Source organism: Entamoeba invadens (assembly GCF_000330505.1).
Source record: "Entamoeba invadens IP1 unplaced genomic scaffold scaff_1105074725225, whole genome shotgun sequence".
Taxonomy (NCBI): Eukaryota; Evosea; order Mastigamoebida; family Endamoebidae; genus Entamoeba; species Entamoeba invadens.
Window position 1 is genome coordinate 54,213 of NW_004443552.1, and position 12,677 is coordinate 66,889.

A 12,677-nucleotide genomic window follows, 5' to 3' on the forward strand; every position below is an offset into this window, starting at 1 on the left:
CCATGTCTTTGATGTATTCCAAAGTCTCTCTCTTGTTATTTTCGACTTCTTCATCAATTTGAGCGGCAGTCATGTTACAACAGGCACTATACCCGTCTCGCAATTTGGCAAACTCGTTCTTGACCCGTTCAGAGATGACATTCCTGATATTGATCCACATGTCCTTCTTGCATGCGTCTAAGTATGGGATGATCTTTGGTCGTAACATACATTGAATGAAGTCTTTAAAGTGCTCTTTCATCAAGTCAAGTAATTTAGTGACTGCGTCATCGTAAGCAGTGCCAATGTCTTTACAGACACTTTCGAACTTCTCTTTGGTTTTCTCAGCAAGGAACGCAGGAACAGCTTTGTCGAATTGGTCTCTCCACTGTCTTTCTATCATTGTTTTTGTCGTCCCAAGCTTTCGTGCAAACGTTTGGTAACTCACATAGTTGAATTCTTTCTTGTTGTGTAACAAAGCATATCCATTTCTTATATTAGTGAACTCTTGCTTTGTTCTCTTGTTGATCTCTTGCTCCATCACTTCTGCTTGCCGTTCAAAAAGTGACTCAACGGAGTTCTGCAGTTGCTTCTTCAGAGTCTCTTCAAACTGTTCAACTATATTAGGCATGTATCTCTCCGTTGCTTGTTTGAAGTTCTTCAGCGAATCATCAATAGCTTCAGTGAACACCTTTTTGAACTCGGGGATTATTCTCCCGCTCTTGAGTTGACTTGTTTCGTTCTTCGTACTTTCAGTGAACTCTTTGTATATCTGGGAAGATATCTCGTTGCATCTAAATTTGGACAACATCTCTCTTTGACTCGGCAAATCAAGCTCCTTGTTATCTTTGATCGTCTCCCAGATCTGTTCACAAAAACATGATAGGCCATCGGCTGGTATATTCTTGTTATAGAGTGGAGAAAAGAACGTGTCTTCTGCATTTGAATCAAACCTCAGTCTTAATTCGTGTGCCTCCTTCACAAAGTTGTCATAGAAATGTTCAAAATGGGGGAGTGACGTGAACTGGAAATCGAAAAATTGGTTGATTGGCGCACCAACAAATTGTTGAGGAGGAATGACAGTCTCCCAAATCCTCATGATGTCTTCCATAATATCGCGTTCAATTTGTTCGAAGGGGGTATCTGCTTCTCTATCTCGTATAACAAAGACTATCAATGTTTTTGGAGTCTCTTCCTTCACAAAGAGTTGCAGATTGAGTTCAAAGACTGTCTTTAAGAGAGACATGTTTGACGCTTGAAACCTTCCTACATCATGTGACCACAAATTAACCATCAGCACACTACACACTGAAAGTGAAAAGAGTGAGGTTTTACGTTCAAAAGAGTAATCGTCTTCTCGGGAAGAACCGTCTGTGCCTTCCAAATCAAACACGACAATTTCAGAGTTCTTCCCAGAAAGTGCCATCCATACCCCATGTGTTGTTCTAGACCGTCCCAAGGATTCGTTTAATATACGGAACTGTGTATAAAACAAGTGATTCAGCAATGTCGACTTTCCACTACTTTGTGCTCCCAAGATACCAACTGCATTGTAAGATGTTCCTCTGTTAATAAACTCCGGCTTTGATTTAATGTAGTTGTTCAGTGAAGGGCGCTCGCGTGTATCTGTAGAACTATTTGTTACGTGTTTCCTCATTTATTACACACAAAAAAGACCAAAGTTATTTATAATTGTTTACACACAGAAATTAATAGGTAATAGGTAATAGTGTGTAACTCCTCTTACCATAATAAAATACACTCCAATTCACATGTAAGTCGGCTGTTATTTCGTAGAAAACAAACGCAAAATTGCCATCACCATCGATGATCTGTAAGCCAGACTCCGGGTTAACCTTATTAATAACTTTAGAAAGGCTTTGGACGCTTTCTACATACTGACTCATGACCCGGTCTCTTGGTGTTTTCGCAACGTTGACCTGCTTTGTGACAAAGTGTTTCTTTGGTGACGACTCGTCCATGTGAACTTGAAATTGGATTTTTTAATACAAGTTGCTTCCCCTTTTCAATATTGAAAAACATTTTTAATAACATTTTCAAGTTCCAACTTGTTGGGAAGCAAAAGAAAAAAGAAAAACATTTTCAATAACAAAAAAAGATGAAGAAGAAGTGAATGATAGTTTTACTTGACCCCTCTCAATCGAACACCTAAAGCTCTCTCCATCTTGATAAGGACTTGCTCACTTGGGATGGCACTGCCACTCTCATACTCAGCAATGAGCTGCTGTCGCTCGCAAATTTTATTTGCAAGTTCTTTTTGTGTCATTTTTTTGGCTTGGCGCGCTTGCGCGATTGTGACAGACAATTTTCTATTGACCTGTTTGTGGACAAGAGGCGCGTCGGTGCCGTCCACCTTTTCTTCGATTTTTTTCGAATTCACGCCGGAGTGTGAGTTCATCCCCGCTCCTCCCTTTTTGACTGCTTTCCCAGCAGCTGTTTTCTCTGGTTTCTCTCGCCCAATATAAACGTCTTTCGTGTCAATCCCAACGATAAAGTTCGACATGGATTTTTTAGTCCTTCAGTGTCGTTTTCATGAAGAATGACGTGGTTCTGACTTGTATAGCGTCAATGGTGCATTTAACTAGTTATTTATTATTTATTTATTATATAAATTAATACATTCAAGAGAAGAGTTATACAATCCACAGAGAAGAATTTGCTGTTTTGAATAAATAAATCACCACGTGTGATCTCCTCATTGTATTGTGACCATTTTTGTAGTATTGAATTCTATTCTTTTACTCCGTTAACTCCACTTTTTAGTATTTTGTTAGACAAATACAGTAAAAAGTTATGCTTCAATCTTTTTCATACTTTTTATTATGTAGTTCATCCCAATTTTTGATGAATGACTCATCTTTCTCACGTCGAATTTGAGTCTTTTCAATTATAAGAGATGGCAAAATCAATATAAAAACTCACTCACTTTTCTTCTCTCTTTTCCCATCATCTTCTTCAATGCCTACAAATCGCTTTGCAGGTTCAATGACCTTGCGTTGCTCTTTGAAATTCACTCCGTCATTTTTCAACTCTGCAGAACTTCCTTCTCCACTTATTGGAATACTTTTCTTCGCTTGAACGAGCACTAACTCATCCTTGTCGGTGTACACTAAAGTGTCATCTTTATATCGCTGAGCCCCTTTCACCTTCCCAAAGATATCATTCTTCTCGACGTTCTCTAATTTGCCACTGTTCGCGTTATAAGTGGCTTTTACTAAGTAAAGCGCTTCTCCTTCAATACCGACAAGGCACTGAATGCTCTTATTAACAACAAGAGCATCATAAACAATTACAACGTTACTCGGTTCAAACTGCAATCGCCCTATTTCTTCACCATTGTCGACCCAAAAGAAAAGTACTTTACCATCACACCCTCCACACACTACAACACCTCTCCCATCAATTTCCTCAGTCTTGGCAGAAGTGACTAACTCAACAAATCCATAACAAAAGCTTTGGATGATGTCCGTTCGTGGGTATCGCGTGACGCGGACCTTTTCATCTCTGTCACACGAGACTATTGCGTTCTTTTTCTTCGTGAAAGAAATTTCGTTGATGACACTAAAATGGGTAATCACTATGTTCTTTGTAGCACACTCTTTGTTCTCTTTCTCCTTTTTCTCGTCTTTTTGCTCCTCCACCTTTGGAATATCCTCCTCTGTAAATTTGAAAACGTCTCCAAACTTGTCAGACACCAAAAAGACGTTTTCGTCGGCTATAATAGATGTCAACTTTTTCGTCAACATAATTTCGCGTATCTTTCTGAAACCCTCATCAAAGACGTTGATCTTTTTATCGTCTCCAACAGTCACATAATGTTTGTTTGCCAATTCTACTACACCACTCACGTTGCCTTCACATACTACATGGCCCACTTTCTCCAGCTCTGAAGAGTAAATTTGTACAGTGTTCTTGTATATGACAAAGACTTTATCTTTTGATACCCTCAACATGTTCTGTTTTTTAAGTTCGTTGTATTTTGTAATTAATTTTGTTAAATTTTTACTATATTGAACGAGAAATTAATTTTAAAACATACAATAATGATCATATTGTATACATTATTGGGAAAACCTCAAAAGTGTGGAAAAACGGAAACCCTGAAAAATCATTCTCAATTCAAAAACGGTGTAACAGAGTCGTAGAACTTGTCTCTCTCAGCCTCACTATTGAATTTGAGTGAATAGTACTCTCTTTCAGGTGTGACTTGGTCGTATTTCATGAGGGAAATAATGACAATTGTGGATAATTTCTTCTGTATAATAAAAGCACCTTTAACCAATCTCGAGATGGCAAGTGGTCTTGGAAACTCATCGACTGTCATCGTAAATTTTGCTATTCCATCTTTCTTTTCTTTCACTGCGTTAATTTTAACGGAAGAACTGACTAAGTTCCATTTATTTTCAATCACTTGGTTTGTTTCGTTTGTGGTTTTGGACAACTTACAGCAAGCTGCAACTCCTGTAAACAATGTATCTGATGGGATTGCGTCCACATTTAAATTTAATTGAACAAGTGTGTAATCTTTTGTGTCCGTTTCGGCCTCTAATTCTTTCGCAGCAGCTCTATCGTCTTCAGCTTCTTGTGATCCCAATTGATTTTGTTGTCCATCTCCACCAGAAGTTGTGTTTTGAAATGGGTTCGAAGGAGTTGCACCAAACGAGAACCCAGTTTCTTTTGAAGAAAATATATTGTTGCCCAAGGTCGTTGTTAAAGGTTGTGAACCACCGATGTTTAATGTGCCGAAATTTAATGTTGGCATTCCAATATTACCAAAACCATTAGTCTCTGTTTGGATATTCTTATCATTGGTTTCAACTGTTTTTGTTGGAAGAGTAAAAGAACCCAATGGAGATATTGGATCGTTTTTCATTGAAGATTCTGTTTGTAATGAAGAAGAATTGCTTTTTCCCTTCGTACGAAGTTCATTTTTGACACCAAAAGGCTCCATCCCAAATGGTGCAGGTTCTATTGGCTTAATACCTGCAGTTGAAAAATCATTCAACATCTCGTTCTGTTTTTCGGCTGGTTTGGGTGGATTTGTGGTGGTTAAATTCCCAAATATATTGCCCAATTTCGTTTCTGTTGAAGATGTTGCTGGCGTTGTTAAACAACCCCATGACATAAACGGCTCATTTTTATTTGTATCAACGGTTGAAGGTTCTTTTGATGATAGAGGGTTTGAAAAAATGTTCTTCATTTTGTCTTCGTCATCGTGAAGCGGCTTTGTTGTTGGTGTTTGTTCACTTGCGGGGGCAATGTTGAAAATTGGGAGGTTGAAATTTCCCAAAGAACCCATGTTATTTGTGGCCGCTTCGTTATTATTAGCTTCTTGCTTGCCCGAAAATTGTTTAAGATCAAAAATTGAGGACTGAGTTGTCACTTCATTCTGTTTTTCGGTTGGGGTTGATAAGTTTGTTGTACTTTGATCACCAAACAACGGCATAGTGAAAAGATTGTTGGTGTCAGTTTTATTTTCACTTTGTGTTGGTTGAGGAGCGGTTGTTGTAGTTAAAGGCATTGAAAAGTTAAAGGTAAGTCCCGGGATATTAAATCCGCCATTTGGTCCCATAACAACTTGTGGTTTTTCTTCAACGTACTCAATGGATTCGCTACTATGGTCGACAACAAGAGGAGGTCTGTCGTCTTCTGGTATCGGGTCTCTGTGTACTTCAATATCTTCAAGTGGTTTACTTGGTGTGTGGTCATCTTCATATTTAAGAATTTTCTTTGGTTCCAACTTCATTGTTTTCTCTGGTTGAGTGTCGTCGTCAGGAAGTTTTGTGTTAGCGTCAAAAGCAAAAGCTGGAGCCATATTTTCGTCTCTTGGCAAGAGGGGGATGGTTTGGGTTTTGTCCTTTATATTATCAGACTCCTTTTCAAATATTGACGGTCTAATTCTTTTACCGTCAAGAGCGTTTGTTGCTGTGCTTGAAGACGGCGCTAAGGCGACTTGGCCGAACATGTTGAAAGATTTATCAACAGCTAACCCTTCTTCTTTTTGGGGAGCGTTATAAATGGTAAGTCTTTTTCCATCAGCTTTGACGTTTACTTCTGGTTTTGAAGTACCAACAGTTTGTGCAACAGAGATTCTTGGTTTGTTTGCTCCTTTTGTTCTTAAGATGTTATTCTTTGGTTCGTTCAATGGAATTCTTTGTTGTTGTTCATTTGAAAAATTGAAGTTGAGGTTGTTCTCTTGGATGTCACTCTTCGGCTCTTCGCGGATACCAGAAAGGTTTTCCTCTTGCACAGAGATCTCCTTTTTGTCTTCTTCGAACAATTTCGACTGCTCAAGGCGGTCTGATTCTGGGACGGTTTTGGCAACCTCATCGATGCGAGAAGAGGTTTGCATCAGTTCAACTTCTTTTGCTTCGTAATTCTTGTCCCGAGGTGGGTAGAGCTCGAAAAATTTTGTGGTGTATTTCCCAAAAAAGTCGCTGAACTATTAGCTCGTTCTGGTAACAAATAAATCTGAGAGAATGACAAACTTTGGTGATGACATCTTGTTTGTTTTAAAGTTTCCCCTATCTTTCTTTTTATTTTTTGTTGACTTTATTGATATAATAATGAAATAACTATATTTCACATTTCGGAAATCTTTCAAAACCTATTTCTCTTTTTTATCATTTATATAACATTTTTAATTTGAATTTTTAAAAATGTTTTTATTGGTTGAAAAGAACTCACAAATGCCAAATTTCAAGATGTCAGCTGTTGGGTTATCAGTTACGCTTACAAACACAAAAGAAGGCACAACTCAACAACTCGCAAATTACCCCAAAAAGGAAGAGGTGACATTCAGTGAAACACTTCAATCAATTTTAACTGCCCAAAACGTCGTGAATGATTCCCTTACTGAAATACTTAAAAATGAAAAAAAATAAATTGTTATTAATTTGTTTTACATTTTTTAATTTTATTTTGTTTGTCAATTTTTTTTTATATTAAAATCTATTTCGTAGTTTTTGATAATCTAAAATAATTAAACTATATTTTTTATTAAGCATAATAAAACCCTTTTACAAAAAAATGGTAATTTTTTTATTAATAAGTCGAACTATTCAAGATTATAACATTTTTATTATATATATTTATTTATAATAACTATATGCTCGAATAACAACTTGATTAATTATTTTTTTAAAACAAAAAAAACGATAATTTAAAAATAATAAATTTTAGTGAAGAAATTTCTTTTTTTGTTGAGTCAAATTTAGATTTGTGTTTTTGTTGTTAATAACTTATCAAAAAGACATTTTTGTAAGTAAAGTAATAAAATTATTTTTTGTGGGTTTATTAAACTATAATTTATAATTATTTAAAAATAAAAATTAACTATAATAAAAAAACAAAATTAAGTAAAAAATAATAATAGTATTAATATAGTTAATATAGTTTTACCCCACCAATTTCCATTAAAAGAGTTTGAAATTCGATAGAAAAAAACGATAACGTTGGTACCACAAATAGAATAACGAGAAAAAAATTCCAACTATAACAAAGGCAGTTGAATCTCTAGATTGTAATAAACACAAACTTAATACAAAAGTAACAGTAAGAAACCCATATAAAATTAAGTTTATTTTAATAAACAAAAATTGGGTGTGTATCTTTTGGTAATACCTCTTTTCTTTTATTGTATTTAATATTTTGAAGGGAACTTATAAAACCAATGTGGGTGAGCTTAGTTCTAATATTTATACTTGCTATATGTATTAGTGTCTTTATGCTCTTTCGTTTCATTAACCCAATACAGAAGCTTCGCAAAGAGTGGTATGTAGTTGTCCTTGCTTTTGTTGGGTGGTTTCTAGCTTTCTTTGTGCCTCTTCTTTTGCCGATTGATTTGGCGTCATCTTTCAATTACAAAGACAGTTTCTTTTATAACAACACAACTGTACTTGTTATCATCTGGTGGGTGATATATGCGGTTCAATTTGTATTATGTTATTTAGTCTTCCCAATAGTGCAGACTTATACCTGTGTTGGCGACTTCACCTTCCTCAAAAAGTTGAAACGGAGTATTAAAAGAAATGTTATTTTCTATGGCATTTTGATAATACTTATGATCATCTTCTTTGTGTTGTATTACGTCTTTTTCAAAGGGGACAATATCTTCGCAAGTGCATCGGACTATGTTAGTTTTGGATTAGTTCTTTCAAATGCTTGGGGTTTAATATTAGCAATATTGTTAATGGGTAATGGTATAGTTTTGTTCTCTTATAACACAATTAAGACTTTCACTTTCGAGATGAATCTGAAACAAACCATATGCGACTTAGGACAGTCTGCAATTCGTTTACAAGAGCAGAAAATGGTGATCAATGACAAGATGGGGGTCATCTGTGGGTTCGACAAAAACGTGAGTCCCGATGATGGCCTTCGGAGATATGTTGATCAGTGCGTTGAAGATGTTCGGAAGTGTGACACGGTGATTTACGAGAAGGTCTTTCCAGTCGACATAAAAATTACATACGACAACTTAGCGATGGCAAATGAAGCCCTTCAAGACTCTTTAAGGAAGACAACGAGAGAACAAGTGCTCTATGACTTAGCAATAAAGAAGGCTGAGCGACTCTTTTTGATTAAGAATGAGAAAGAAATGCCACAATTGACGCAGAAAGTGCCCAAAGTTATGTATTACTATTACAAGTATGGGAGGTACTTCACTAATTGTTTAAAACTGGTGTTAATTGTCTTGTTCTGGGTATTTGTACTTGCCCCAGAAGAGACGATGGTTGGCGCAATGAAAGCTATAAACCCATTATGTCAGCTTTCAAAACATTTAATAGACAACAACTTATACACCACATTTGCTTTAGAAGCTGTTTGTGTCTTGATGATGATGACATTCTTTGCGTTCTCTTCATTTGTCAACATCGAAATGATCTCATTCTTCCGTATCACAGACCATCAGCTGAGTGACTCATACTCAATTCTTTTTGCTGGTAATTATTTGTCGAGGGTTGGCCCTGCACTTGCACTCAATTTCATTCACATGGTCAATTTCACACAATCAACGGCATTCCTTCAAGTGAATGGTGGGATGGAGAATGTCCCATTCTTCGGAAGAAAAAGTTTTAATGACCTCCTCCCAATGTGTCTGTTCATTGTGATAGTCGTTTCAATTCTTTTCTTATTTATCGACTACAGGAAGATATTCAATATAGTCGTCGGTGTATTAAACACAATATTTCACTGTGTCGATGGGATTGGTATTGATGAAATAGTCTATGTCAGTGAAGATGAAGCCTTCGAGAAAGGTACAATTCTTGTCAAGAAGGAATTAATGGAATTGTCGAATGACATCGACGACAAAGACCTCAAAAGAACGTACAGAAAGAGTGTGTTGTTACTCAAAGCATCAAAAAGCCCCGAAGGGTACCACGAACTCGAGAGTGAACCCATCTGAGTTTGTATCAAATAATTTATTGCATTAATAACAGCGTTTAACTCGTTAATAAACAAGCCAGTTAATATCAAACCCCAAAGAGTGTGTCCCCTTTCTTTTCATTGTCACTCATGTAACATATAATTGCGCCGTCATGCGTTTGTGGAATGAGAAAGACCTTTTTAAGTGGTATACTGACGTTATTTGTGTCGACTATTTGCTCTTCAAGAAGAACAGGAAATGTTGTTGCTCGAAATTGGGTTGGGAGCTTCACATACACGGGAGGACTTCTTTTGGTAATTTCCTTCTTGGCACGCATTTCGGCATAACTGTAATACTCAGTTAGTGTATTGAATATTTGTAAGTGTCGATAGACTAAAAACGTCACATGTAAATCGCCTGTTTTCTGCTTAGTCTTGTCGTACTGCCCACATCCCTTAAAGACAACAAGTGAGTCTTCAGTAGCATTGTCATAATGAAAGTTCTTTGTTTCACCAGTTGGGAGTGTGATTTGGTAATTCCCATCCCGTTGTGTAAAGACAGACGTGTAGAGGACTTTGTTGCACACGACATATGTCTCCGATGACTCGACGGTGATGAGGAAGAGATAATTTGTGTTTTCAAATTCAAGACTAATGATGTCGCCGTTGTCTGTCCCCCTTTCAATGATCAATTCAACACTCTTATCATCCAATCGAGTTGTTTCGACCTTTTTTGTACGGGTATTAAAAAAGAGCTGTTTGCCTTTAAACGAGTCGTTGAAGGAAATCGTGACCAGAATTTGTTCAACTTCTTTATCTTCAAATTTTGTGAGTGTTGAAATGGCGTTATCTTCTGTCACTATAAGTGTCCCACACGGAAGACACTTTTCGACAAATTCATCGCCTTCACGCGTGATAGCAGAGTATTTGTAGTTCACATTTTTCATGGAAACAAGTGAAATAGAGTTCTTTTTTGAAGAATCGCATCTAACATATGGTATGGTATTTTTATAGATATGTTATTAATATATTATAGTTACATTGTATAGTTAATTAAAACAATAATTAATTATTGATTGTTATAATTAATTAAAGTTAATTAAATTATCAATTTTGAAAGAAGAGCTGAACCGCCACATTCATTATACTCATGAAGTGAAACACATTTGTTTTCAAAAGATGATGTTGACACAAGAAGGGTACCACCTACACAAGCAGAATGTTTTCTATTTTCTTCAGCAATAATATTAATAGATGTAGATGGTACAAGACTCTTTATTTCTTGATTAAGACGTTCTTCAAACCCTTTTAATGTTGTGTTACCTCCTGATAATATAATGTTGTCAAAGTATTCTCTATAATGTTTTGGATCACACTTATCAATAGTATTTACTATTACTTGCTGTATTGAGTCACAACTAACTCCGATTTCTTTTGGTCTGAAAAGAACTTCTGGCGCTTCATACAACTCCTTTCCAATACTAATGATCGTGTTATCTGGTAATTCATAACTTAGTAAGACTTCTTTATTCTTCCTCTCTTTTGCAATGTCTTTTGATACATAACACAACTTTTCTTTGATATCCCTCACTATCTCACATTCAGAAAATGTGGAGAATGTGTATATGCGCTGTTCAATTAACTCTTTCAGAGTATCAGTCACATCTTTGCCACCAAACGTGTTATAATAAGAATTGTGAATGTCTGGAGTTGACTGATAAAATGGAAGTATTCTGAGAACGTCCTCCCCACTTTCAACAATAACACCCGCTGTCTTCTTAGATGAGTACATCGACAACACAGCAGGTTTCTCTATGCAAACAGATGGCGCTTGAAATTTCTCAAACATCAGTTGTGCCATCTTCTCACGCGTCTCTCCGGAATCTTTAAAGTCTTCTGTAAGTAAAATACTGTGTTCTGAAGGTTCGACACGGAGTTCATTGTACAATGTATGGTGCCATATTCGTTCCATTGAATCCCAGTTAACAACTTTACCATTTTCTATTGGACGTTGGATGTTAAGTACTGAAACTTTACAAAAAGCCTCATTTCCCACAAACACTGACTTTAACAATGAAGATAACATCGGATCATATTTTGGAGTTCCAACAAAATTAGGAAACGACACAAACAATTCCTTTTGCCCACAAAAGCCAGCCTTGAGATTTAAAGAACCATTGTCGATTATTACAGCACTATTTATTCCATTTGACATTGAATTATTTTTTTTAAAGAGTTAATTTTTATAAATTAAAATAACATCGACTGGATGTGTTGTTATGAATGGTATACTCAAAGATAAATAAAAAAATAATTCTTATAAGTATAATATCTATAAATTTAACATACAACAATATATACACATAAAACATTAATAATAGGCCTCACTTAAATTTATAGAAGTTGAGGTGGTCGAGTTCTGGGTCGTCGATTTGTGGACTTGGGATGAGGAGGCAGTGAAGGGGTGCGCCGAAGTCGTAAGTGAGAAGATCCTTCATTTTGCCAAAGACGATTTTCTGGTCTGGTGCGGCGACGCGAGCCAATCCGACGACATAGGTATCTTCGTTGTAGACGCCGGACTTCTGTGAGTTTTCGACTTGAAGGAGTTGATCGATGCATTGATTGATTGTCATGTAGCGTGGTGGTTCGAAGATGTCTCTTCCTTTGATGATGTTTTCCTCACTGCGTTCTTTGACTTTGATATCGAGAAGGACGAGTGTGTGCATGTTGTTGTCGCGATTTGTTTTGATGCGTTGGTAGTATGAGAAGGGTTTCCAGTTGTCAGTCCAGAAGCAGACAGAGACGGTTTGCCCAAAGCGATACAATTGGAGACCACTGCATCCAACAGCATTCATGATCGATGCGTTGTGAATGACTTTGACTTCAATGCCACTCTTTTTGCATCGGCAGAAGATGTCCGAGTGTGTTGTTGCTCCAAAAACATCACCAACTACAAGCAGCGCAACTTTCTCTGTTTTAGCTGGTTCAAGAATCACGTCTGCCTCACTTTCAACAAGATCTCTGTCTGCAACTATCACCTTCTTCCCATAGAACTCTTCAAGGCGGGTGACATCGCATTGCAGAATTGCTGTGTAATGTTCAAGAAAGATTTTGTCGCATGATTTGATTGCCTCAAGACCGCGCACAGTGATGTCTTTCTCGTCGTAGAGACCAAGTCCAATGATGTACAGCATTGAAACAGTTCACAACTCACAACTCTTTTTTAATAATATACAAAATTTAAAAACAAAACAAAATAAAAACAAAATAAAAACAAAATAAAATAAAAACAAAATAAAAACAAAGGA

General features: G+C 36.5%; 8 protein-coding genes across 8 annotated transcripts; 1 reads left to right on the top strand and 7 right to left on the bottom strand.

Moving 5' to 3' along the window:
• Positions 1-113: 113 nt before the first annotated feature.
• EIN_379540 (GTP-binding protein, putative) lies at positions 114-1,961 on the bottom strand (the record flags this gene model as incomplete). Its single annotated transcript, XM_004258800.1, has 2 exons — positions 114-1,613; positions 1,786-1,961. Coding segments are annotated over 2 exons (1,676 nt in total), but the record flags the coding sequence as incomplete, so codon positions are not given.
• A 161-nt stretch (positions 1,962-2,122) lies between these two features.
• Positions 2,123-2,503, bottom strand: EIN_379550 (multiprotein-bridging factor, putative; the record flags this gene model as incomplete). Its single annotated transcript, XM_004258801.1, has 1 exon — positions 2,123-2,503. One exon carries the CDS (start codon positions 2,501-2,503, stop codon positions 2,123-2,125), a length of 381 nt encoding a protein of 126 aa, XP_004258849.1.
• A 415-nt stretch (positions 2,504-2,918) lies between these two features.
• Positions 2,919-3,953, bottom strand: EIN_379560 (hypothetical protein; the record flags this gene model as incomplete). The annotated part of the gene is made up of 1 exon (XM_004258802.1): positions 2,919-3,953. One exon carries the CDS (start codon positions 3,951-3,953, stop codon positions 2,919-2,921), a length of 1,035 nt encoding a protein of 344 aa, XP_004258850.1.
• A 161-nt stretch (positions 3,954-4,114) lies between these two features.
• On the bottom strand, positions 4,115-6,352 carry EIN_379570 (hypothetical protein; the record flags this gene model as incomplete). Its single annotated transcript, XM_004258803.1, has 1 exon — positions 4,115-6,352. One exon carries the CDS (start codon positions 6,350-6,352, stop codon positions 4,115-4,117), a length of 2,238 nt encoding a protein of 745 aa, XP_004258851.1.
• Positions 6,353-7,672: 1,320 nt separating this feature from the next.
• On the top strand, positions 7,673-9,409 carry EIN_379580 (hypothetical protein; the record flags this gene model as incomplete). Its single annotated transcript, XM_004258804.1, has 1 exon — positions 7,673-9,409. The coding sequence occupies one exon, from the start codon at positions 7,673-7,675 to the stop codon at positions 9,407-9,409; it is 1,737 nt and encodes a 578-aa protein (XP_004258852.1).
• Positions 9,410-9,476: 67 nt separating this feature from the next.
• On the bottom strand, positions 9,477-10,316 carry EIN_379590 (hypothetical protein; the record flags this gene model as incomplete). The annotated part of the gene is made up of 1 exon (XM_004258805.1): positions 9,477-10,316. The coding sequence occupies one exon, from the start codon at positions 10,314-10,316 to the stop codon at positions 9,477-9,479; it is 840 nt and encodes a 279-aa protein (XP_004258853.1).
• Positions 10,317-10,468: 152 nt separating this feature from the next.
• On the bottom strand, positions 10,469-11,584 carry EIN_379600 (actin, putative; the record flags this gene model as incomplete). Its single annotated transcript, XM_004258806.1, has 1 exon — positions 10,469-11,584. The coding sequence occupies one exon, from the start codon at positions 11,582-11,584 to the stop codon at positions 10,469-10,471; it is 1,116 nt and encodes a 371-aa protein (XP_004258854.1).
• A 169-nt stretch (positions 11,585-11,753) lies between these two features.
• Positions 11,754-12,563, bottom strand: EIN_379610 (diphthine synthase, putative; the record flags this gene model as incomplete). Its single annotated transcript, XM_004258807.1, has 1 exon — positions 11,754-12,563. The coding sequence occupies one exon, from the start codon at positions 12,561-12,563 to the stop codon at positions 11,754-11,756; it is 810 nt and encodes a 269-aa protein (XP_004258855.1).
• Positions 12,564-12,677: the final 114 nt, after the last annotated feature.